This window comes from Tachysurus fulvidraco, chromosome 15 (genome assembly GCF_022655615.1).
Source record: "Tachysurus fulvidraco isolate hzauxx_2018 chromosome 15, HZAU_PFXX_2.0, whole genome shotgun sequence".
NCBI lineage: Eukaryota > Metazoa > Chordata > Actinopteri > Siluriformes > Bagridae > Tachysurus > Tachysurus fulvidraco.
In genome coordinates this window covers 23,987,401-24,014,900 of record NC_062532.1, presented here as the reverse complement: position 1 = coordinate 24,014,900, position 27,500 = coordinate 23,987,401, and the positions used below count along the sequence as shown (strand labels likewise).

Below are 27,500 nucleotides of genomic sequence, written 5' to 3'. Positions count from 1 at the left end.
AGGCCAGTGTCCACGCCATTAAAGCTTGTTCATGAAATTTCACAATTTTATCGATTGAATAATTACACTTTAATAAAAATGAGAGGTCACCCAATTGCTTGAATACATAATTGGGAAAGGAGTTCCAAATACTGTCTTAATATTGAATAAGCCCATTTATTTTAAATACATTGTTTAAAGCATCATAACTCAACACTTTTAAACCACCATGATCTTTGGAATTGCATAAAAGATAACGAGGCTTGTTTTTTTTTTGTGTGACGTCACTGTACACACATTTCCTAGCAACGTTAGCGCAGCAGCGACAAACACAAACACAACAACAACGATGGCGGATGTTGCTTTACTGTTAATGCTCATGGCTTTGTGAACCTACATTAACACCCAAACGCGGCGAATCAAACGTTTACGTGCAGCTCCATGTAATCTGTATAAACGGAGGTCGTGATCGAGAAAGTACTTAACATTATTTTATCATTAACACAGAAATAAAGTTAGCCTTAGCATGTAGCTACCTTCTATCATGTGTACTTAGTGTTGGTGCAAACAGTAGCCCCGCCCACAGGCCCTAACGCAAGCGGTTCTTAAAGGTGAGGTCTCCGATGTTTGAGAATCGCTTCAGAAAACTGCGTTGGGCTGCCAAACAAAACAAAAAACAAAACAAACGTGTAGCCAATGAGCAGAAAGGGGCGGGTCTTGTCGATACGGGCAGAGACAGTGTTCAGTGCGCGTGTGTGACATTAGCAGAAAGCAGTTTTAACATCAACATGGAGGATAAAAACAAAGAAAGAAAGAAGAAAGACTTACGATAAGGACAAGAAGTAGGACGTGTTAATATAGGATCAGCTTTCCAGCGCTGGAGAGAACTGAAGGAGCAGGAAGTTGGCCACATATTCACAGGTTGGAGTTTCCCGAGTCAATAACTCCTGAGCTAAACGCTGTTACTACACAAATAACACCTCTTTTCTATCGTAGTAATGTAGAGAGGCAGCTACAACCGCGTTTTGTGTAGTAACAGCGTTTAGCTCAGGAGTTATTGACTCGGGAAACTCTGACCTGTGAATATGTGGCCGACTTCCTGCTCCCTCAGTTCAGTGTTTTGTTTGGCGGCCCGATGCAGTTTTCTGAAGCCATTTCTCAAACAACGGAGACCCCACCTTTAAGTACCACTTTTCCTGGTTCAGAGCCGATGCTTTGGCTGTCAAAAAAGAAAGAACTGGTTCTAAATTAGGCTTCGAACCAGCACTCAAACTGCCTCGGTGGAAAAGGGGCATTAAACACACACACACACACACACACACACACACACACACACACACACACACACACACACACACACACACAAATAGAAATAAGCCATAAACACTATATAATTAAATTCGTGGTATCTATATATATGTAGATAATGTGGAATAAATAGATATTGGTGTGTATATATACCATTATAAATCTATAATTTGAACACATTTATTTCTGTGTCACTGAAGGGATTATTCACATTTACAGCATTATTTGTGCTGTACTTCAGATTTTGTGCACATCTGAGTCAGACCTGGAGCATCTGAAACACATTAACATGTGAAATCACACACAGTGATTGACACACTATGTCACGATGAAATGACATAAATATGATGTTCAGAGCAGACAGTAATCTTCATCCACATGGCGGAGAAGCAGAAACAAGTACTGGGTTTCTCTGAAATCACGTGACTGAGAAACACCATTTGTCACGATAAATAAATAAATAAAAAAACGAAAGGAAAAGAGCAGAACACATGGACCACATTGTAGTGAAACAACAGATGATCATGAAGCTTCTAATCTCTCTCTCTGTCTCTGTCTCTCTCTCTCTCTCTCTCTCTCTCTCTCTCTCTGTCTCTCTCTCTGTCTCTCTCTCTCTCTCTGTCTCTCTGTCTCTCTCTGTCTCTCTCTCTGTCTCATTACATGAGGTATTGTAATGAGTGAAAAACAGCAAAGGACTGAAATGTGAGACAGAATGTGCAAAGGGCAAAAAACAGTGTGCAGTACAGTACAGTTTAGTTATTAAGGAGTCTGATGACTTGTGAGAAGAAACTGTTACACAGTCTGGTTGTGAGGCCCGAATGCTTCGGTACCTTTTTCCAGACGGCAGGAGGGTGAAGAGTGTGTGTGAGGATTGTGTGGGTTGAAGAGTATGTGAGGGGTGTGTGGGGTGAAGAGTGTGTGTGAGGGGTGTGTGGGGTGAAGAGTGTGTGTGAGGGGTGTGTGGGGTGAAGATTGTGTGTGTTCTTCGGGTGAGGAAGTGTTTGAGGGGTGAAGAGTGAGTGAGGGGTGTGTGGGGTGAAGAGTGTGTGTGTGTGTGTGTGTGTGTGTGTGTGTGTGTGTGTGTGTGTGTGTGTGTGTGTGTGTGTCGGGTGAAGAGTGTTTGAGGGGTATGTGGGGTGAAGAGTGTGTGTGAGGGGTTTGTGGGGTGAAGAGTCTGTGAGGGGTATGTGGGGTGAAGAGTGTTTGAGGGGTATGTGGGGTGAAGAGTGTTTGAGGGGTATGTGGGGTGAAGAGTGTTTGAGGGGTATGTGGGGTGAAGAGTGTGTGTGAGGTGAAGGGTGTGTGTGTGGGGTATGTGGGGTGAAGAGGGTGTGAGGGTTGTGTTGTGTGAAGAGTGTGTGTGAGGGGTGTGTGGGGTGAAGAGTGTGTGTGAGGGGTGTGTGAGGGGTGTGTGTGTGTGGTCATCCACAATGCAGTTGTCTTTATGAGAGTGATGCAGGGGGTCAGGAAGCGTTTGTCACATTTCTGGGCAGTAAAGTTGAGGGCAGTTTCTGCACTTGAATATTCGGGTATGCGGAATAATTAGTATAGTAAATAATTTAAATAATATCTAGCTTAATTCAACACAAGTTTATTTGTATAGCGCTTTTTACAATAGACATTGTCTCAAAGCAGCTTTACAGAACATAAACACAGAGCAGAAGGTAAACATAATTAATGATAAAGGAAATAACGAATAATAAAAGAAATAAGAATTAACAGAATAAAAATTCTAGATTATTATTAGATGTATATAGTTCACAGTGTGTATGTATTTATTCCCCTATGAGCAAGTCTGAGATGACTCAGGCAGCAGTGGCAAGGAAAAACTGCCTTAAATTGGTAAAGGAAGAAACCTTGAGAGGAACCGGACTCAAGGGGGAACCCATCCTCATATGGGTGACACTGGGGGTGTGAAGAGTGTGTATATTTATATTATAGAGCTTATATTTATATATATATTTATATATATTTAGAGTCCACGAGCAGGACTTTTGTCTGCATGTTGGGGGGGGGGGGTGTATGGGGGCATGTTGGGATGTTGGTCCTGCCCCAGCACTGCTGGTGTGATTGTTCTCTAGCCTGCTGTTGGACTTTGGAATGTTATTAAAATAATAAATGTAAAAAGTTTACACTGAGACATGAATCTGAATTATTAATTATTAATCACAACACAACAAACCTGTACATGAGTGTGAGATGGACACAAGCGCAGGTTACACACTTTACTGACACACACAGCTGTACAACCCACAAACCTTCATCACGATCAAATCAAAACAAGCAGAAGAGCAAACACACACTGCACAAGAACAGTGAGAGCAAACCATAGCAACAACAATCACACAACAATGTAAACACACACATCATAAACACACACAACAACATAAACACACACATCATAAACACACAACAATATAAACACACACAACAATGTAAACACACACATCATAAACACACACAACAATATAAACACACACAACAATGTAAACACACACATCATAAACACACACAACAACATAAACACACATATCATAAACACACACAACAATATAAACACACACAACAACGTAATCACACAATAACATAAACACACACAATGCAAACACACACAACAATGTAAACACACAACAATGTAAACACACACATCAATGTAAACACACATCAATGTAAACACACACAACATAAACACACAACAATGTAAACACACACATCAATGCAAACCCAAACAACAATGTAAACACACACATCAGCATAAACACACAACAACGTAAACACACACATCAACATAAACACACCTGTAAACACACATCATCGTAAACACACAACAATGTAAACACACACATCAGCATAAACACACAACAACGTAAACACACACATCAACATGAACACACCTGTAAACACACATCATCGTAAACACACAACAATGTAAACACACATCAATGTAAACACACACAACACAGAAACCCAAACATCAACATAATTACACACAACAAGGTAAACATACAACATGTAAACACACACCAGGTAATCACACATATCAACATAAACACACACAACACATAAACACACACGACAACAAAAACACACACATCAATGTAAACACACACAACAATGTAAACACACACATCAAAGTAAACATACACAACAATGTAAACACACACATCAATGTAAACACACACAACAATGTGAACACACATCAATATAAACACACACATCAAAGTAAACATACACATCAATGTAAACACACACAACAATGTAAACACACACATCAATGTAAACACAATCAATGTAAACACACAACAATGTAAACACACACATCAATGTAAACACACACAACAATGTAAACACACACATCAATATAAACACACACAACAATGTAAACACACACATCAATATAAACACACACAACAATGTAAACACACACATCAATATAAACACACACAATGATGCAAACAAACACATCAAAGTAAACACACACAATGATGTAAACACACAACGATGTAAGCACACAACAATGTAAACACACAACAATGTAAGCACAGAACAATGTAAACACACAACAATGTAAACACACAACAATGTAAGCACACAACAATGTAAACACACACAACAATGTAAACACACACAACAATGTAAGCACACAACAATGTAAACACACAACAATGTAAACACACAACAATGTAAGCACACAACAATGTAAACACACACAACAATGTAAACACACACAACAATGTAAACACACAACAATGTAAGCACAGAACAATGTAAGCACACAACAATGTAAACACACACAACAATGTAAACACACACAACAATGTAAACACACACAACAATGTAAACACACAACAATGTAAACACACACAACAATGTAAACACACACAACAATGTAAACACACACAACAATGTAAACACACAACAATGTAAGCACACAACAATGTAAACACACACAACAATGTAAACACACACAACAATGTAAACACACAACAATGTAAACACACAACAATGTAAGCACACAACAATGTAAACACACACAACAATGTAAACACACACAACAATGTAAACACACACAACAATGTAAACACGCACAACAATGTAAGCACACACATCAAAGTAAACATACACAACAATGTAAACACACAACAATGTAAGCACACAACAATGTAAACACACACATCAATATAAACACACACAACAATGTAAACACACATCAATGTAAACACACACATCAAAGTAAACACACACAACAATGTAAACACACAACAATGTAAACACACACAACAATGTAAACACACACAACAATGTAAACACACAACAATGTAAACACACACATCAAAGTAAACACACACAACAAAGTAAACACACAATAAGACTTAATTGCAGGTTATAGTTTTGTTTATGGGGAAAATCCTTGACAAAATGTACAAATGAGGAAATTCTGTTCTCAACCATAAAACTTTATTTTTTAAATATATTAAATATTAAATTATATATTAAATTGTTATATAATAAAACAACAATAAAATTATAAAAATAATAAAATAATATTAATATATATTATTATTAAATAATAATAAAAAATATAACAATAAAATTATGTATTATTTAGTTTATTTTTAATGTAAGACTTTTTCAGGTTTCTGGCCCTGTGCACGGAGTCTCATGTGTCTTTAGTTTGACATTTTATTTAAAACATATAAAATTAGTAAATTTTTAAATTACTGAACATTCAGTGAAGTTTCCAAAGTGTGAAACAGAGAAAACAAACCACATGAAAACAAAGACTTACTGCATCACACAATATCATCAGATCCAGATGTTAGAACATTTAACAGCTTTAATGTTAAAATGGAGATTGGGATTTTGTTGAAAAGGTGAAATGTTTCTTTATCTCTTTTCTATGTTAATTTACAACTGCAACATCATTTCTCTCTCTCTCTCTCTCACACACTCACACACACACTCACACACACACACACACACACACACACACACACACACTCACACACACACACACACACACACACATATATACATTTATATATACACAGTATATTAGCTTATGAATGGAACAGAACTGTGTGCATCTCATTAGCTGCAGCTTGTTGATATCTGAGTGGAATGTGTAGGTGTGGTGATGCGAACAATAAACATGCAATTAAGTTAAATATATTAGAAAATATTGTTTATAGTTCACTTAGTTATTAAATAATGAAGCAGGTCGCATGTTTCTTCTCCAGGATGCTTAGGACCAACAGTCTCTGTTTGTAGCCAAAGTATTTCTTTGAGATTGTCTTCAGTATTCCACACACGTATCTTTCCCTTACTACAGTGTCCTCCTTCAGGTAGAGTCACTTATTTAAATATTTACTGCTCCAGTCCATAATTCAGCTGCCATTAATACAGTGATTTTACTTTAATCCCCTTCACTGCACACTGCAGTTATGTCCAACACTCAGTAGACTGCTGGTTTATTCATGATGCATCCAGCAAATTACCCTAAACGTAGAAACACAACAGATTAGTTAATGAACAAATAATTTTCATTCACAGAGTCTGTGCTGTTAATCATCTCCATAAGAAAATAGCTCACCTACACTGAAGTATCTTCACTACTCTTCAGGTCTCTCATTATTCGGCTCCTAACAGGAAGAAAGACACAATAACACTTAGAGCCACAGACACATGACATGAAGATTTAATTGAAACTCTTCTCATAATTTGACAGAGTGACATCCTGAAAATAAACTTCCTATTTAACCTGGTGTCTGTAACTCAGAGTGAAGTCACTTTCATATGGAATTAGATTTCCAGACATGTGTATGTGTGTGTGTGTGTGTGTATGTGTGTGTATGTGTGTGTATGTGTATGTGTGTGTGTATGTGTGTGTATATGTGTGTATGTGTATGTATGTATGTGTGTGTATGTGTGAGTATGTGTGTGTGTGTATGTGTGAGTAGGTGTATGTATGTGTGTATGTATGTGTGTGTATGTATGTGTGTATGTATGTGTGTATGTGTGTGTGTGTGTATGTGTGTGTATGTGTGTATGTGTGTGTGTATGTGTGTGTGTATGTGTGACAGTCCAGTGTATGTCTAGTGGGTAGGTCTGTTGTGTGTGACTGATATGTGTGTGGTGTGGTGTGTGTGGTGTGATGTGTGGTGTGTGTATAGTGTGTGTATGTGGGTATGTGTGTGTGTATGTGTGTGTGTTGGTGTGTGATATGTATGTGTGTCTGTATGTGTGTATAGTGTGTGTGTACTGTGTAGATGTGTGGTGTGTGTATGTATGTATGTGTGTGATATGTTATGTGTGTATGTATGTGTCTGTAGTGTGTGTGTGTGTGTGTGTGGTGTGTGTGTGATAGTGTGTATGTGTGTGTGTGGTGTATGATATATGTATGATGGGGGGGTGTGCATGTATGTGTGTATGTATGTGTGTGTGTGTGTGTGTATGTGTGTGTATGTGTGTATGTGTGTGTGTATGTGTGTGTGTGTGTGTGTGTGTGTGTGTGTGTGTGTATGTGTGTGTGCATGTGTGTGTGTGTGTATGTATGTATGTGTGTGTATGTATGTGTGTATGTGTGTGTGTGTGTATGTGTGTGTATGTGTGTATGTATGTATGTGTGTGTGTGTGTGTGTGTGTGTGTGTGTGTATGTATGTGTGTATGTATGTGTGTATGTGTGTGTGTGTGTATGTGTGTGTGTGTGTGTGTGTGTATGTGTGTGTATGTGTGTATGTATGTATGTGTGTGTGTGTAGTGTGGTGTGTGGTGTGTGTGTGTGTCTGGCTGTGTGTCTGTTCTGTGGGTATGTGTGTGTGTGTGTCATGTGTGTGTGTGTGTGTGTGTCGTTGTGTGTGTCTAGTGGTGTGGTGTGTGTGTGTGGTGTCTTGTGTGTGTGTATGTCTGTGTGTCCTGTCTGTGTGTGTCTGTATGTGTGTGTCTGTCTGTGGTCTGTGTGTGTGTGTGATGTTGTGTGCTGTGGTGGTGTGTGTGTGTGTGTGTGTCTGTTGTGTGTGTCTGTGTGTGTGTTGTCTGTGTGTCTGTGTGTGTGTCTGTGTGTGTGTGTGTGTATGTGTGGTGTCTGTGTGTGTGTGTGTGTGTGTGTCTGTATGTGTGTGTTGTGTGGTGTGTGTGTTGTCTGTCTGTGTGTATGTTGTGGTGTATGTCGTTTGTGTGTGTGTGTGTGGTGTGTGTGTTGTGTGTGTCTGTGTGTGTGTGTATGTTTGTGTCTGTGTGTGTGTGTGTGTGTGTGTGTCTGTGTGTGTGTTGTGTGTGTGTGTGTGGTGTGTGTGTGGGTGTGTGTGTATGTTGTGTGTGTATGTGTGTGTGTGTTGTGTGTCTGTTGTGTGTGTCTGTGTGTGTGTGTGTATGTGTGTGTGTATGCTGTGTGTTGTGTGATGTGTGTCGTATGTGTGTGTGCGTGTGTGTGTGTGTGTCTGGTGAGTGCGTTTGTGTCTGGTGATTGTGCGGGTGTGTGGTGTGTGTGTGGTGTGTATGTGTGTCTGGTGTGTGTGTGTGTGTCTGGTGTGTGTGTGTGTGTCTGGTGTATGTGTGTGTGTGTGTCTGGTGTGTGTGTGTGTCTGTGTGTGTGTGTGTGTGTCTAGTGTGTGTATGTGTGTGTCTGGTGTGTGTGTGTGTGTGTGTGTCTGGTGTGTGTTTGTGTGGTGTGTTGTGTCTGTATGTGTGTCTGTGTGTGTGTGTGTCTGTGTGTGTCTGTGTGTGTTGTGTGTGTGTGGTGTGTGTGTGTGTTGTGTCTGTGTGTGTGTCTGTGGTGGTGTTTGTGTTTGTGTGTGGTGTGTGTGTTTGTTTGTGTGTTTGTGTGTGGTGTGTGTGTTTGTTTGTGTTTGTGTGTGGTGTGTGTTTGTTTGTGTGGTGTGTGTGTGTGTCTGTTTGTTTGTGGTGTGTGTTTGTTTTGTGTGTGTGTGTGTTTGTTTGTGTGTGTCTGTGGTGTGTCTGTCTGTGTGTGTCTGGTGTGTGTGTGTGTGTGTGTGTGTGGTGTGTGTGTGTGAGTGTGTGTCTGTGTGTGTGTGTCAGTGTGTGTTTGTCTGTGTGTGTGGTGTATCTCCTGTGTTTGTGTGGTGTCTCTCCTGTGTGTGTGTTTGTGTGTGTGGTGTCTCTACTGTGTGTGTGTTTGTGTGGTGTGTGGTGTGTTTGTGTGGTGTGTGTGTGTTGTGTGTGTGTGTGTGTTTGTTTTGTGTGGTGTTTGTTTGTTTGTGTGTGGTGTGTGTGTGTTTGTTTGTGTGTGGTGTGGTGTGTGTTTGTTTGTGTGTGTTTGTTTGTTTGTTTGGGTGTGGTGTGTGTTTGTTTGTGTGTGTTTGTTTTGTGTGGGGTGTGTGTGTTTGTGTGTGTGTGGTGTGTGTGTTTGTTTGTGTGGTGTGTTTGTTTGTGTGTGGTGTGTGTGTGTTGTGTGTGTGTTGTGTGTAGTGTGTGTGTTGTGTGTAGTGTGTGTGTTGTGTGTATTGTGTGTATTGTGTCTGTTGTGTGTGGTGTGTGTGGTGTGTGTGTTGTGTGTGGTGTGTGTGTTGCGTGTGGTGTGTGTGGTGTGTAGTGTGTGTGTGTTTGTGTGGTGTTTGTGTGTGTGTGTGGTGTGTGTGTTTGTGTTTGTGTGTGTGGTGTGTGTGTTTGTGTGTTTGTTTGGTGTGTGTGTGTGTGGTGTGTGTGTTTGTTTGTGTGTGTGTGGTGTGTGTGTGGTGTGTGTATGTGTGTGTGGTGTGTGTGTCTGTGTGTGTGTATGTGTGTGTGTGTTTGTGTGTGTCTGTTGTTGTGTGTGTGTGTGTTGTTTGTGTCTGTGTGATGTGTGTGTTTTGTGTGTTGTGTGTGTGTTGTGGGGTGTGTTGTTTGTGTGTTTGTTTGTGTGGTGTGTGTGTGTGTCTGTTTGTTTTTTGTGTGTGTTTGTTTTTTGTGTGTGTGTGTGTTTGTTTTTTTTTTTGTGTGTTTGTGTGTGTGTGTGTGTGTGTTTTTTTTTTGTTTGTGTGTCGGGTAGTGTGTAGTGTTTTTTGTTTTTACTGTAAGTGTAGTGTTTGTGTATTGTTGATTTGGTTTGCATTGTATGGTTTTTGTTGGTTGTTTTTGTGTGTTTATTATATATTTTTTATTTTTTTGTTCAGTATCGTTTGTGTGTGTGTGTGTGAGTTTTGTGTTTTGTGTGTGTGTGATGTGGTGTGTGTGGCGTGCGTTTGTGTGTGTGTATTTTAAACAGAAGAATTAGCACAGAATCTCTTTCTCCCACAGGATAGAACCACAGTCTTACGCAACATGTCACTTGTGACAGGATAAACATTACCTGGAGTTTTTTCTCCTGCTCATTTTATATAAAAGGTAAAAATATGGAGTAAGTTTTACAGACTGTAAAATTACTGAGAGGAAATTCTGTCTAAAATCCCTGAGATTCTCCAGAAATAATTATAATATAGACGTGCAGAAGGAAAACAGTGAACTAAAAGGTAATAAACTGACATCTGTGGGGCTACTAGTGTGGGGATGTGAGAGTCTAGTGTGGGGATGTGAGAGTCTAGTGTGGGGATGTGAGAGTCTAGTGTGGGGATGTGAGAGTCTAGTGTGGGGATGTGAGAGTCTAGTGTGGGGATGTGAGAGTCTAGTGTGGGGATGTGAGAGTCTAGTGTGGGGATGTGAGAGTCTAGTGTGGGGATGTGAGAGCGTAGTGTGGGGATGTGAGAGTCTAGTGTGGGGATGTGAGAGTCTAGTGTGGGGATGTGAGAGTCTAGTGTGGGGATGTGAGAGTCTAGTGTGGGGATGTGAGAGTCTAGTGTGGGGATGTGAGAGTCTAGTGTGGGGATGTGAGAGTCTAGTGTGGGGATGTGAGAGTCTAGTGTGGGGATGTGAGAGTCTAGTGTGGGGATGTGAGAGCGAGCCTAGTGTGGGGATGTGAGAGTCTAGTGTGGGGATGTGAGAGTCTAGTGTGGGGATGTGAGAGTCTAGTGTGGAGATGTGAGAGCGAGCCTAGTGTGGGGGATGTGAGAGTCTAGTGTGGGGATGTGAGAGCCTAAGTGTGGGGATGTGAGAGTCTAGTGTGGGGGATGTGCCAGTCTAGTGTTGGGATGTGAGAGTCTAGTGTGGGGATGTGAGAGCCTAGTGTGGGGATGTGAGAGCCTAGTGTGGGGATGTGAGAGTCTAGTGTGGGGATGTGAGAGTCTAGTGTGGGGATGTGAGAGACTAGTGTGGGGATGTGAGAGTCTAGTGTGGGGATGTGAGAGTCTAGTGTGGGGATGTGAGAGCCTAGTGTGGGGGTGTGAGAGTCTAGTGTGGGGATGTGAGAGTCTAGTGTGGGGATGTGAGAGTCTAGTGTGGGGATGTGAGAGTCTAGTGTGGGGATGTGAGAGTCTAGTGTGGGGATGTGAGAGTCTAGTGTGGGGATGTGAGAGACTAGTGTGGGGATGTGAGAGCCTAGTGTGGGGATGTGAGAGCCTAGTGTGGGGATGTGAGAGCCTAGTGTGGGGATGTGAGAGTCTAGTGTGGGGATGTGAGAGCCTAGTGTGGGGATGTGAGAGTCTAGTGTGGGGATGTGAGAGTCTAGTGTGGGGATGTGAGAGCCTAGTGTGGGGATGTGAGAGTCTAGTGTGGGGATGTGAGAGTCTAGTGTGGGGGTGTGAGAGCCTAGTGTGGGGATGTGAGAGTCTAGTGTGGGGATGTGAGAGCCTAGTGTGGCGGTGTGAGAGTCTAGTGTGGGGATGTGAGAGCCTAGTGTGGGGATGTGAGAGCCTAGTGTGGGGATGTGAGAGTCTAGTGTGGGGATGTGAGAGCCTAGTGTGGGGATGTGAGAGTCTAGTGTGGGGATGTGAGAGTCTAGTGTGGGGATGTGAGAGTCTAGTGTGGGGATGTGAGAGCCTAGTGTGGGGATGTGAGAGCCTAGTGTGGGGATGTGAGAGCCTAGTGTGGGGATGTGAGAGTCTAGTGTGGGGATGTGAGAGTCTAGTGTGGGGATGTGAGAGCCTAGTGTGGGGATGTGAGAGCCTAGTGTGGGGATGTGAGAGCCTAGTGTGGGGATGTGAGAGCCTAGTGTGGGGATGTGAGAGTCTAGTGTGGGGATGTGAGAGTCTAATGTGGGGATGTGAGAGTCTAGTGTGGGGATGTGAGAGTCCAGTGTGGGGATGTGAGAGTCCAGTGTGGGGATGTGAGAGCGAGCCTAGTGTGGGGATGTGAGAGTCTAGTGTGGGGATGTGAGAGTCTAGTGTGGGGATGTGAGAGTCTAGTGTGGGGATGTGAGAGCGAGCCTAGTGTGGGGATGTGAGAGTCTAGTGTGGGGATGTGAGAGCCTAGTGTGGGGATGTGAGAGTCTAGTGTGGGGATGTGAGAGCCTAGTGTGGGGATGTGAGAGTCTAGTGTGGGGATGTGAGAGTCTAGTGTGGGGATGTGAGAGTCTAGTGTGGGGATGTGAGAGTGAGCCTAGTTTGGGGATGTGAGAGCGTAGTGTGGGGATGTGAGAGTCTAGTGTGGGGATGTGAGAGTCTAGTGTGGGGGTGTGAGAGCGAGCCTAGTGTGGGGATGTGAGAGTCTAGAGGTTAAGGTGCTGGACTACCAATAGGAAGGTTGTGAGTTCAACTCCTGAGCATCTCAATCATCATTGTCACCCTTTGTCTAAAAGCCGAGTGTTTGTGAGTTTGCGCTCTTCTGTCCTGTCACCGTTTGTGAATATTGTGACTTGTTTTCCAGTTAAAGGGGAGAAGTGGACAGGTAAGAGGTCACATGACACATGTATATGACACTGTGCACATGTAGGATAACTTACCTATGTATTAGACACACTAGTTTAGGTGTGAGCGCCCCCCCCCGGTACGGTTTGTGTTTTGGTTTACACATTTTGTGTTGTTAGTCAGGTTTGTGGGTCAAACCAAATTAGTGTTGTTTGTTTTGTTCCTTTCTTTCCTTTAGCACCACCCCCCCCCCCCACCTTTCAGTTCGTTCATTGACTTTTACATATTTTATATAGTTTCACCTTCTTTGTAAATATATATATTTTGTCACTCATGATAATTACAGTTTTTTTCAGTCGCTAACAAGCATTTGTACAAACACCATTAGCACAGCATCAGGCTTTTGTGGCCGGAACATTCACACATTTCATGTGGTTTTCACACAATATGCAATCAGTGAACACATTTCCACAATGCTTACATTTCCTTAGACAAGCTGTACTGCACCTCCCAACAACATTATGGATTGTTCTTGTAATATTCATGAATGTTAACACACAACATCCCACAATAGCAACAACAATATTCCAAACCTTAGATACAGTATAAAAACTTCTGCTTCTGCAATGATATCAGTTCAAAAACAATAAATCTCAGCTGATAATAAACAGACGATTGAATAATTCACAAACAGCTGATTTATGTTGGGTGAATTGGGCCAATTACAGCTGATTACAGTCTGACTTAGACTCAGTGGCAGGAGTTATGTTTTTCTATTACTATAAAATGAGGACTTTGAGGATGTTTTTGGAAACACAAACAGAAAAAGACAAACACTGTAATGTCTGGACGTGGAAGAGGAAGAGCAAGTGGCCCAGGAAGAAGACCAGCTCCAGGGAGAGGTGCAGGGAGAGGTGCAGTAGGAGGTGCAGTAGGAGGTGCAGTAGGAGGTGCAGTGAGAGGTGCAGTAGGAGGTGCAGTAGGAGGTGCAGGTGCAGTGAGAGGTGCAGTGAGAGGTGCAGTGAGAGGTGCAGTAGGAGGTGCAGGTGCAGTGAGAGGTGCAGTGAGAGGTGCAGTGAGAGGTGCAGTAGGAGGTGCAGGTGCAGTGAGAGGTGCAGTGAGAGGTGCAGTAGGCAGTGCAGCTGCAGTGAGAGGTGCAGTAGGAGGTGCAGCTGCAGTGAGAGGTGCAGTAGGAGATGCAGTAGGAGGTGCAGGTGCAGTGAGATGTGCAGTGAGATGTGCAGTAGGAGGTGCAGGTGCAGTGAGAGGTGCAGTAGGAGGTGCAGCTGCAGTGAGAGGTGCAGTAGGAGGTGCAGTAGGAGGTGCAGCTGCAGTGAGAGGTGCAGTAGGAGGTGCAGTGAGAGGTGCAGTAGGAGGTGCAGGTGCAGTGAGAGGTGCAGTAGGAGGTGCAGTAGGAGGTGCAGGTGCAGTGAGAGGTGCAGTAGGAGGTGCAGATGCAATGAGAGGTGCAGTGAGAGGTGCAGTAGGTGGTGCAGTGAGAGGTGCAGTAGGAGGTGCAGTGAGAGGTGCAGTAGGAGGTGCAGGTGCAGTAAGAGAAGCAGTGAGAGGTGCAGTAGGAGGTGCAGTGAGAGGTGCAGTAGGAGGTGCAGTGGGAGGTGCAGGTGCAGTGAGAGGTGCAGTGAGAGGTGCAGTAGGAGGTGCAGGTGCAGTGAGAGGTGCAGTAGGAGGTGCAGTAGGAGGTGCAGGTGCAGTGAGAGGTGCAGTAGGAGGTGCAGTGAGAGGTGCAGTAGGAGGTGCAGGTGCAGTGAGAGGTGCAGTGAGAGGTGCAGTAGGTGGTGCAGTGAGAGGTGCAGTAGGTGGTGCAGTGAGAGGTGCAGTAGGAGGTGCAGGTGCAGTAAGAGAAGCAGTGAGAGGTGCAGTAGGAGGTGCAGTGAGAGGTGCAGTAGGAGATGCAGTAGGAGGTGCAGGTGCAGTGAGAGGTGCAGTAGGAGGTGCAGGTGCAGTGAGATGTGCAGTGAGAGGTGCAGTAGGAGGTGCAGGTGCAGTGAGAGGTGCAGTAGGAGGTGCAGCTGCAGTGAGAGGTGCAGTAGGAGATGCAGTAGGAGGTGCAGCTGCAGTGAGAGGTGCAGTAGGAGGTGCAGTGAGAGGTGCAGTAGGAGGTGCAGGTGCAGTAAGAGAAGCAGTGAGAGGTGCAGTAGGAGGTGCAGTGAGAGGTGCAGTAAGAGGTGCAGTAGGAGGTGCAGGTGCAGTGAGAGGTGCAGTAAGAGGTGCAGTGAGAGGTGCAGTAGGAGGTGCAGGTGCAGTGAGAGGTGCAGTAGGAGGTGCAGTAGGAGGTGCAGCTGCAGTGAGAGGTGCAGTAGGAGGTGCAGTGAGAGGTGCAGTAGGAGGTGCAGGTGCAGTGAGAGGTGCAGTAGGAGGTGCAGTGAGAGGTGCAGTAGGAGGTGCAGGTGCAGTGAGAGGTGCAGTAGGAGGTGCAGTGAGAGGTGCAGTAGGAGGTGCAGGTGCAGTAAGAGAAGCAGTGAGAGGTGCAGTAGGAGGTGCAGTGAGAGGTGCAGTAAGAGGTGCAGTAGGAGGTGCAGGTGCAGTGAGAGGTGCAGTAAGAGGTGCAGTGAGAGGTGCAGTAGGAGGTGCAGGTGCAGTGAGAGGTGCAGTAGGAGGTGCAGGTGCAGTGAGAGGTGCAGGTGCAGGAAGAGGAGCAGGCCCAAGGAGAGGGCAAGGTAGAGGTGTAAGAATGTGTGGTGGCATTCCAAGGGCTGCAAGAACAGAAGTCAGTGATGAAATTTGTGCCACTATCATTGACCATGTAATCAACCACAGTGTCTCATTAAGAGAGGCTGCTGAAAGAGTGCAACCCAATTTGAGGCGGTAAAGGTTGCCTCCATTACTCGCATTTTTCAACAAACCAACAGGTAAGTATTGCATTTCTTTCTGCATGGAGGTGGAAGGTTTATGACCATCAGCCACATGACCAGATGTCCCTCCTTGAAGGGTTAGGGTTAAGGTTAGGTTTAGAGTTGGGGTTAGGGTTAAGGTTAGGGTTAGGGTTAAGGTTAGGGTTAGGGTTGGGGGTAGGGTTAGGGTTAGGTTAGGGTTAAGGTTAGGGTTAGGGTTAGGGTTAAGGTTAGGTTAGGGTTAGGGTTAGGTTAGGGTTAGGGTTAAGGTCAACCCCAGGTGCATCGCCTTGGATGATATCAGCTGTGATGTTGACAAAAACATAGGGTTAGGGTTAGGGTTAGGGTTAGGGTTAGGGTTAGGGTTAAGGTCAACCCCAGGTGCATCGCCTTGGATGATATCAGCTGTGATGTTGACAAAAACATGTGGCCCAACCCTGAAGATCGCAGGGATTAGATACATTAATTTTGTGCTATTTTTAGTCCCCCCCCCCCTTGTCTGGGCTTTTTGTGTTTTGTTTTTCAGAATGCTCTTATATATGATATTCTGTTCACTGTAAGCAATACTGTAAAACTTTCTGTTCTATTATATTGTTTCTACTGAACCTCCTTTAGTAAACAGTAAAGACAAAATGAATTTGAATGTGAACTTTACTGTACATGTGGACATACAGCATGTTACCTGAAAGTCTAAGCAGTTTCTAATGGCAACAACAGCTAGTATTGGAAACCTGCTGTACTTTGATTACTGCATCTACCCTGTAAAGTGAAAAGTGTTATTCTTCGACAGAATCATTTCATTTTGAGTCAGATTTAGTGTGTGCAGAGAAAGATGTGTTGTGTTTTGAAATGGAGAGTTAGTATATATTTAACAAAATGTGTTTTTGAGAGGAAAATGATCAATTTGGCCGAATGTGTTTTGTAGGTGTGTCTGTGTTAAGAGTTTACCTTTAAGTGCAGGTAAGTGCTTGTTAGCGATTGAAAAAAACTTATTGATTGAAGTTGTTGTCTCGCCTACCTCCATTTAACACACATACTCCTGGGAATAAATCTTTTTGAGTGTTACTTCCCTAAATACCCCAAGATCCATAATTGGGTCGTAACATTTAATAGTGCCACTGCTGGGCCCCTGAGCAAGGCTCTTAACCATCAATTGCTCAGTTGTATAAAAAATGAGATAAAATAAGAGTCACTCTGCATAAAGGCTGATACCTGGCTGATAAAATCTGTGTTTATGATGTGTAGATCCTGTAGATGTGTTGACTCCTGATTAATAGATGCCTGAAAATGATAAATGTACAGTTTCACTCTACATGATATGAATGTGCAGATAAAAATAACTGCTGTAAAACTCAGAAACTCAGTTAAACACAGCGTGAGGTTTGTGATAAATCTCTAAAGCTCTAATTCCATCAGCACACAGAGAGGTGGAGCTGAAACAATAATGAACATCAACAAACACATAAATAATCAGCTGAGGGTTTAGACCTGAACAGGTACACATTGTTGTCACGGATGTCTTTCCTCTCACACATTCAGTCATTCCTATTTGCTTACTCGAGCTTCTGTTGCTTGTTCTCAGATCAATCTTCAGTCTATATAGCAGATGGACAATGAAACCGAAACCCTGTCCGTTATGGCATTGGAGGTTTCACGCTTATATCTGTGCAGCCTGGGATCTGATTTTCACTTCATTCCACATGTAAGAGCAGATTGTGCAGGATAAATGAGCAGAGCAATAACACAGATGTACATAAAATACTGAAATCCACACAACATAACAAGAGACATATCAGAGCTCAAAAGAGCACAAATTATAGTTGTAGTCCAGTTGTTTCAGTTTCATTGTCCAACGCAGACCCTCTCTAGTTATATTTACTAATGTTATTGGTTCTTTTTCTGTCAGTTTTTAATAAACATTGTCTTTTGCTTTGTTGACATAAACCGGGACGTCCTGTGAAATTCTGGCTAAAAGGATTTTCACATAACAGATTTTTACTGGCTTCAACAGAAATCAAACTTTAGACTGTGCAAATCAACACATCACAATCAAACAGTGACATCACCGTGACATCATAATGACACCACAATGACATCACTGTGCTGCTGAGTGGCACAACTGGAAAGTGCCTGTGAGACTGAATGTCACGGTGTTCGGTGTGGGAGCAGGAAGAGCCGCGCTGTCAGGAGGGAGGGACATACACTCACTCCCCTGTCAATCATGTGTCTCATATCGAGGTGCATCACACTGTCTCTGAAGAACAAACTCTCACTTAAACCCCAGATTAAATTACCTGTTCGTTATTGTTGTTTTTGTTGCTGCGTGTGAAGAAGAAAACGATAATGACGGCGATGATGATGATGATCACGGCGATGATAAACACCACTGCTGACACTATCGGGCATGACGTCAGGTCATCACATGTTTTGGCATATCCTGAAGCATTTCCTAAAAGAAATAAAATGAAGTAAATGTAATCTTATCTATTTATCAGTCCATCAAATTTCTTTCTATAATGTGCTCAATTTATTTAGCACTTTTCTACACTACAAACTACACAAATAATTTGCATCTGGATTTATTCATAGATTTATTTATTAAAGATCTAGGTGAGAGAAATGAAATACCGTCACCACTGGACGTCTGCGTTTCTGCTGTAAAAAAGAGAAACGTAATCAGCTCTACACAATGTTTACATCTCTTTACATCATCTCCTTACATCATCTCCTTACATCATCTCTTTACATCATCTCCTTACATCATCTCCTTACATCATCTCTTTACATCATCTCCTTACATCATCTCTTTACATCATCTCCTTACATCATCTCTTTACATCATCTCCTTACATCATTTATTTACATCAGCTCTTTATTTGCTGACTCTGTAGAATTTGGCAGATTTGGAATTTCATAAAAACTTCCCTCTCTTGTATCGGTGCAGAAAAACTCAACACATTTCATAATAAATCACACAATAAGTCACACTGTTAACGTGCTGCGTGTCTTTAAACGACACTATTTACTCTGAGGTGAGAAATAAAAAACTTACACACAGAAGTGATTGTGGTTCTCTGAATCGTCGCTGTTGTTGTGTCTGAATGTTTAGAGAAAATCATAAAGTTAACAGTAAAATATTTAACTAGATATGTGTGTAAATAAATACATTTCACACATTACAAATAACACATTGTGAAATAATCCAATTCTTAAAATAAATGTATGATATTAATTACATTATTATAGGGTGTGAAAGCACCAAGTCGACAGTTTAACCTGCGACCTGATGATCCTTCAGCGTCTCTCTTTACACAGATCTATTTACACTCACTTTCCTGTCCTGCTCTTGTCTCAGTTAGTGTCCTCACTACATTATCACTTACAGCTAAAGCTAAAACACAGATAACATTATGTTGTACACGAGCTATACAGTGACAGTAAAGTGTGCAGATAAACACTGGGTACTCACCGGGAGGAGACGGACAGGCTGATGGAGGAAAGACATGCACAGGGAATAAGAAAAGGGTTTTGTTATTAATTAATTATGCCTGTGTATCGATTGTGTGTTATTTTTATTGTCAACAGGAAGTCTGTACCTGGCAATGTTCCGCTCTGTACACACACTTTTTTATAGATTTTCTCAAACTGTGTTGTGTTGATGAAGCTAATGCCATAAGATTCAGAACAAGATTTACTACAAAACTGTACGGTGGCATCATTAGTCCAGTTACTGCGATTTACCTGAAAACACACAGGAGACAGTGAGAGACTTCTGACTGAGAAGGTGTGAGTGTGTGTGTGTGTGTGTGTGTGTGTGTGTGTGTGTGTGTGTGTGTGTGTGTGTGTGTGTGTGTGTGTGTGTGTGAGTGTGTGTGTGTGTGTGTGTGTGTGTGAGTGTGTGTGTGTGTGAGTGTGTGTGTGTGTGTGTGTGTGTGTGTGTGTGTGTGTGTGTTTGTTGTGTTGTGTAGTGTGTGTGTGTGTGTGTGGGTGGTGAGTGTGTGTGTGTGTGTGGTGTGTGTGCGTGGTGCGTGTGTGTGTGGTGTGTGTGTGAGTGTGTGTGTGTGTGTGTGTGTGTGGGTGTGGTGGTGTGTGAGTGTGTGTGTGTAGGTGTGTGTGGATGTGTGGGGTGCGGTGGGAGTGGGTGTGGGTGTGGTGTGTGGTGTGGTGGAGTGGTGAGGTGTGCGTGTGTGGTGGTGGTGTGTGTGTGAGTGTGTGTGAGTGTGGTGGGTGTGTGTGAGTGGTGGGTGTGGGGTGCGTGGTGGTGGTGGGGTGAGTGTGGTGTGGTGGTGTGTGTGTGTGAGTGTGCGTGTGTGTGGTGTGTGTGAGAGTGCGTGGTGGTGTGTGTGGCGTGTGTTGTGGTGGTGTGTGGGAGTGAGGGTGTGGTGTGGTGGTGTGGTGTGTGTGTGAGTGGTAGTGTGTGTTGTGTGTGTGTTGTCGGAGTGTGTGTGGAGTGTGGTGTGTGGTGGGTGTGTGTGGTGTGGTGGCTGAGTGGTGTGTGTGCGGGATGTGTGAGGGTGGTGTGTGTGCGTGGTGAGTGGGTGTGGTGTGGGGTGTGTGTGTGCATGTGGTGTGTGTGTGAGGCGGGTGTGGTGTGGTGTGAGTGTGGTGAGTGGTGGTGTGGTGTGTGTGTGTGGTGTGTGGGTGAGGTGCTCGTGTGTGCGTGAGTGGTGTTGTGTGTGTGTGCGTGTGTGATTGTGTCGTGCGTGTGTCGCTGTGTGTGTGAAGTGTGTGAGTGTGTCGTGATGCGTGGGTGCGTGTGTGTGTGAATAATGTGTGAGGTGTGTGTTCGTGGTGTGTGTGTGGATGAGGTGTGGGTGAATGTCGTCGTGTCGTGTCGTTCGTGTGTGTGCTGTTAGTCGTGTGTGTGTGTGTGTGTGTGTCAGTGGTGTTGTCGTGCTGTGCGTGTTAGTGTTTGTGTGTGTGTGTGTGTCGTGTGTGTGCGTGTGTGTCGTGTGTGTAGTGTGTGTAGTCTCGAGTGGTAGTCGGTGTGGTGTGTGTGTGTGTGTGTGGTGCTGTGTAGTGTGTGTGTGTGCTAGTAGTGTGTGTGTGTCGGGTGTTAGCTGTGTATGTGTGATGTGTGGTGTTCGTAGTCGGAGGTGTCTGGTGGTGTGTGTGTGAGTGTGGTGGTGTGTGTGGCTGTGTATGTGTGGTCTGTAGTGTGTGTGTGTGTGTGTGTGTGTGTGTGTGTGTGTGTGTGTGTGTGTGTTGTACAGTTACTGCACCTACCAGTTCTTTGACCATGTCTATGTAAGTAAACATGACTTTTCCCTGTGATTCTGCATCATCAGGGTCTGAGGTGATAAATTCTTTGTTCATTATCAGACTTGAGCAGATGGTGTTAAGTACAGAGAAGAATTCATGCTGTTCCTGTAAAAATGAGCAAACACAAAGATAATGATTATATTACACTTTATATGTTTATGAGTTCAGACCTCAATTAGTCCTGAAAGTAAAAGGGAAAAGTAAAAAAAGGGCAAAGGGGCAAGGGCAGGGGATTGGACAGGGGCATGGATGGGGCAGGGGCAGATTGAGGTATATAGTTTAATCCTCATGTCACATGTCCAGGGTGAGGTTTTACACTCAGTTCTGGCTGTTTGTGACGTCACCCCCATTTTTGTGTTTGTGGTCATCAGTTACTTCCCTCTGATTTTGACTCCTGGGTGTTCTGTAGCTCTTGTTGCTGTAATTTGACCTCCTTTTGTCTCATGATTCATAACTGTTAATAATTAAATAATTGACTAATTGAGTTGTGTCTCTGCTGCACCTTGTGAACGTGAGTCATCTTCACTTTCACGACAGCAGTCATTAGTCCTGTTCATGTTGTAACACATTTATAAATCTCTCGCTTGACTTCCTGGATTAAAGCTGAGGTTCCTCATCATGATAAAAGAATTATATTATTATTTCCTGGGTAAAAAAAAATCTCCAGAAATTTGAACTCCTCTTCATAAGGATGCTGCACTCTCCTTCACACATCTCTCTCTCTCTCTCTCTCTCTCTCTCTCTCTCTCTCTCTCTCTCTCTCTCTCTCTAACTCCTGCATGCAGACATTCTTCTTAAAACTGGTCACACAGGCTCTGAATCATCCCTTCTTTGTCTATACCTTCCATCCCTCACTTTCTCTTTCTCTTTTTCTGCCTGCCTGTCTGTCTGTCTGTCTGTCTGTCTGTCTCTCTCTCTCTCTCTCTCTCTCTAGCTTCCCGTATATATTTTTCCCTTTTATTCTCTATACATCGCCCTTACCATTCCCTCTCATCCCACCAACCCCTCTCTCCCCCTTTCCCTCTCCCCCTCCCTCTCTCCCCCCTCCCTCTCTCCCTCTCCCTCCCTCTCTCTCTCCCTCTCCCCCCCCCACACACATTCACTTAGACACTCAGTGGTTATGAACTGAACACTTCTTTGTTCTTACCGTAACCTCCTCACCAGTGGGGGTGAAATTCTTCATCTGAAACCAGTGATCCACTAATAGGTTTTTAGTCTATAACACACACAGTAACAGAGACCATAAGTGTTATCTAACAGTGAGTGATGGTGTGAGGTTACTGTTAACATGATCAGATCAATTCTCTTGGGTTATTATATAGACTTTTAACACTGGACATTGGCACAAAGCAGCTTTACATAAATTCAGGATAAAATTATAACATTGAGATTTATTACTAATAAGCGATTCGGAGGTGAACCAGACATCTGGGTGACACCTTGCACTGTAAAAAACGATTCCTTGTCTGAACAACCATTACTAAGTAAATATAACATAATATGTTAAGTATATGACTGCGAGCCACATGATGTGCAAATCTGGAAAAAACTGGATCCATCTGGTGATGCACACGTGAAGACGGTGTTAAGGGGTAAGTTTAACTTTCTATTAACTAAGCAGAATATTTGATTTTGAGGTTTTGACATTAATAAACACTTGTTTGTAGTGTTGGGTGAAGATATTTTCTGAAACACAAAGAGGCGAAGATGCTGAAAAGAGGTCAGATTTGTCGTTTTAACGTACATTCGTTTATTTGTGTTAATGCGTTTGTGGTCAAGAAAGAAACTTTTTTAAATTGAATTTTAGAATTGCTACGAATTTAGCTACAACAATAATAAATGTGTTACTTAAATACTTATGAAAGTCTAGTTTGTACAAGTAAGTTATTGTACTAAAGGAGGAACGAGTGTGCATGCGATTGTGCGACTGCTAAAGCTTTGTGACTCCATCGAATGTTCTATTGGTTAATTTGTTTATTTCAGAGGAATATGACCACGCATCGCGTTGGCACGTTTACATTAAGATAATTCTGTTCCCGCCCTGGTCCGTGTAATATTAGGTCATTTTAGTATATACAGTCTTTTACTGAAAAGGTCTATGTTAGTAAGACACTGCGATGTCTCACCTATTCTATATTATACTATATTGCCTATATACTAAATATAAAACTGTTTTTTTCTCCTTCTAGTTCAGAGCAAGAAAGTGTTGCAAAGGGGCAGCATGAAGGAAGTGTCCTGTTGGAAGTGAACTTTCATTTGTTATTGTGACACATTTGTGTAATTCATGATGTGTGGTTTTAGGCTTCACCATTGTATTGCAGCCTGTTTCAAAAAATAAAGTGAAATGCTTTTTGTGTGATTTACATGTGTAATTTATTTTAGTGAAGTGACACATGGTGACCCACACTAGGCATTTGTGCTCCGTGTTAACGCATTAAAGCAGCAGTATGCAGACCAATAGCTGATAATCTACAGTAAGTTAACATTTTACACTGGTTCAACTCAATTAATTATCTTTTTTCTAACATAAATGAGCTTAAATTTGGAGTTAACTTGCAATTACTGAGTAGATTCTATCGCGTTACATATATTTTTAAATAAATAATGTTTTTCTTGACAACGGTTTTCTGGTTAATTTTAAGTATTTTTTTTTTCCAAGTTAGGTTTACTTAAAAAGTGTGATGCAAAAATGATGCATAAATATTTTAAGTTTATCCAACACATGATTTTTACCAGTGTGGGATTATAAAATAACATATATAAAAATTTTCCACTAATAGCACATCATTATGAGTTTTATTCCCCTTAATGAGACAAAATTAAAGTAAACTCTTCTGTCCTGAAGATGTGACTGTAATACAGCAGTGACACTGGAGACTCCTTCTACATATGACAGGAAGTGTGTACTGAACACATCAGATACACCGTGTACAGGAAGTGTGTACTGAACACATCAGATACACCGTGTACAGGAAGTGTGTACTGAACACATCAGATACACCGTGTACAGGAAGTGTGTACTGAACACGTCAGATACACCGTGTACAGGAAGTGTGTACTGAACACGTCAGATACACCGTGTACAGGAAGTGTGTACTGAACACGTCAGATACACCGTGTACAGGAAGTGTGTACTGAACACGTCAGATACACCGTGTACAGGAAGTGTGTACTGAACACATCAGATACACCGTGTACAGGAAGTGTGTACTGAACACGTCAGATACACCGTGTACAGGAAGTGTGTACTGAACACGTCAGATACACCGTGTACAGGAAGTGTGTACTGAACACATCAGATACACCGTGTACAGGAAGTGTGTACTGAACACATCAGATACACCGTGTACAGGAAGTGTGTACTGAACACGTCAGATACACCGTGTACAGGAAGTGTGTACTGAACACATCCCTGTGAACCAGCGGTTATACAATAATGTGTCAGGACTATTAATATAAATAACGCTGTGGCTGATGATCGTTCTGCTGTCAGAGCTGCGGCACATTACAGCCACGTTTAGCAACAAATGTCTGAGTTCTGTACAACACACACATCTGAGAACAACTACACAAAAACACACACATCTGAGAACAACTACACAAAAACACACACATCTGAGAACAACTACACAAAAACACACACATCTGAGAACAACTACACAAAAACACACACATCTGAGAAACTGCATGTCTGAGCAGCAGCACTGAGTAAAAACCACATCACATGAGGAGGTCACATATACATCATATATCACATCATATACATCACTGCACACAGCCTAAGTGGCTGCTTTAAATAGCCTGGACCCATACACAGAAACCCTCCCCCCCCCCACACACACACACAGACCCCCCACACACACAGACACACACACACAGACCCACACACAGACTCACACACACACACACACATCCACACAAACACACACACACAGACACACACACACACACACACAGCACAGCACAGACCCACACATACACACACACACACACACACACACACACAGACCCACACATACACACACACACACAGACACACACACAGACCCACACACAGACTCACACACAGACACACACATACACACACACATACACACACACACACACACACATCCACACAGACACACACACACACACACACACACACACACACACACACACACACACACACACACACACACACACACACACACACAGACACACACACACACACACAGACAGACACAGACACACACACACACACACACATGTGGTGAGGTGTTTTTTTCTGTACCCACACACACTCCCCACAGGAACATAGTCCGGGGGTTGTTATTTTCCACCTCCCTGCCCTCATGTTATGCTGTATTTCTTTTCCTCTGTCTTCCTGTCCCCCTTTGTCATATTGTATGTATGGACAGATTGATGGCTACTTTCACTGGTACAGTCCGGTGACAATAAAAGCTACTACTACTACACAAACACACACACAAACACACACACACACAAACACACACTGGCAAGAGTCACTACAAGCAGTGATGATTTCAGACTGTTCCATTTCTCTGCCAGAAATGACCAAAAATCTGTGTGGACTCTTTATCTCTATTTATTTAGCTATTTATTATTATTATTATTATTATTATTATTATTATTATTATTATTATTATTATTATTATTTGACTTACAATATGTTCTTTAAAGCTGCGTTTAATGCATCCAGCGTCACACACTCTTGCAGTCAGATAAACTCCCTGTGAAAAAAAGAGCATGTCACAGCAGATACAGTGAATAGAACAGTTTACACACATGTGAGAGAATAAAAGCGCAGGATTTTCACACTGCATTAGGTTCCTGCTCATTAGTGTCATTCACAAAAGTGTGCATCTTGTACAGGAAAGACTTTAATCATCGTTATAATTAAGACTAAAACACTGTGTTACATAAACTCTCATGTAGATACACAATGAATCACAATAACATTAAAACTATAGAATGAGGAATAAAATGAAATCTTTAGAAATATTTAAAAAATAAAAAAATCATGATAAAGCTGAAATTATATTTCGTTACTTTATAGTGAATAAAAAACGATTTCCTGAATTATTTATTATATTTAAACTCACAGCCAGCACAGTCCAGAAGGTCCGAAGTTTCCCCTTCATTATGCTGATGTAGTGACTTTCAGAGCTCATTTCCTCATTTTACTCTGAGTCTGAAACATCATCACATTAGGAGAGAAAATTAGACTCCATTAAACTCCACACCGCTGTAATCGGATCTCATTGTAATTAGTGTCTGAGTATAAAGCTGATATCTTAAACCACTATAACATAAAAAGATAAACATGTCTTACTGACTCCACAGAAAGTGACAGGTTTATGATGGACATAGTGAGACGCACACAGTCATGGCATTTAGAGCAGATGTCACAGCTTTGCATAAAGATTTTTAAATATAAACTCATATACAATGCCAGTCTTTTATATCATCTAGCTGGAGCTGGACTTACATGAGCCTGAGACATTGTGCCTCTGTTTTAGACAGACTTCACCCCCACATGCATAACTCTAACATAACTTATAAAATAGAGCTTCCCTTTGTGGTGTCACAATATGTCTAAAAATATGTGCACCCCAACCATCACACTCACAACGTACATGCTTCTTTCCACAATTACAAAGTTCTACAGGATGTCTCTGTGCGTATATTTTTACAGCAGCTCCATGAGGACATGGTGTGGTGGTGAAGGTGACCAACATCAGAGTCTTATCTCAGTAATGTTCTAATAGATGATTGATCACTAATCCACACACATAAAGAGATGACACAATAAACCTCCAGTTTGGTTTAGAATTTGAAGTTCATCAAACATGTGTGTGTGTGTGTGTGTGTGTGTGTGTGTGATGGCAATGGTTATGGTTATGGTTTGCACCATTAGTAGATGGTAATGTCTGTAGTATGTCTGTAGTAGTAGTGTAGGTCATAGGTCTACACTAGAGAGGAAAAAATCATTATAAACACTTTTCATAATTAATGCTCTCTCTCTCTCTCATCATTGTGAACAGCATTACAATTGTACATCACACACACAAACACACACACACACACACACACACACACACACACACACACACACACACACACACACACACACACATCCTGCAGAAAACCATTCAAAATCCAAAATAATTGCGCTGTTTAGTGTTTGTAGAGGTTTCAAACAAACACAAACACACAAAGAGAGAGAGAAAGAGAGAGAGAGAGATGCAGACGCAGAGAGCTTGAGATGAGATGACGAAGAGAGAGAGAGATAGGAAGAGAGAGCAGATGAGATGAAAGAGATGGAGAGAGAGAGAGACGAGATGAGAGAGAGAGAGTAAGAGAGAGAGGAGAGATGTGATGATAAGCAGATGCGAGGAAGCAGGAGAGAAGAGGAGAGAGAGAGGAGCGAACAGGAGAGAG

At 42.5% G+C, this 27,500-nt stretch overlaps 1 protein-coding gene across 4 annotated transcripts in view; it reads right to left on the bottom strand.

Annotated features, from left to right (window-relative positions):
* Positions 1–5,881: 5,881 nt before the first annotated feature.
* Positions 5,882–27,500, bottom strand: part of LOC125138900 — a 22,267-nt gene continuing 648 nt past the window's right edge. The window contains exons 2-13 of one of the 4 annotated variants that reach the window (XM_047801264.1): positions 26,162–26,250; positions 25,724–25,789; positions 22,204–22,272; positions 21,021–21,161; positions 19,391–19,535; positions 19,264–19,281; positions 18,847–18,891; positions 18,423–18,449; positions 18,089–18,243; positions 17,007–17,075; positions 6,885–6,929; positions 5,882–6,786 (exon numbers count right to left, since the gene is read on the bottom strand). In XM_047801264.1, the coding sequence (XP_047657220.1) occupies positions 6,900–6,929; positions 17,007–17,075; positions 18,089–18,243; positions 18,423–18,449; positions 18,847–18,891; positions 19,264–19,281; positions 19,391–19,535; positions 21,021–21,161; positions 22,204–22,272; positions 25,724–25,789; positions 26,162–26,230 (834 nt within the window). In that variant the 5' untranslated portion in view covers positions 26,231–26,250 and the 3' untranslated portion in view covers positions 5,882–6,786; positions 6,885–6,899. Of the gene's footprint in view, positions 6,787–6,880; positions 6,930–17,006; positions 17,076–18,088; positions 18,244–18,422; positions 18,450–18,846; positions 18,892–19,263; positions 19,282–19,390; positions 19,536–21,020; positions 21,162–22,203; positions 22,273–25,723; positions 25,790–26,161; positions 26,251–27,500 lie in introns of all 4 variants that reach the window. The other 3 variants (XM_047801263.1, XM_047801266.1, XM_047801265.1) reach the window with 3 other exon arrangements.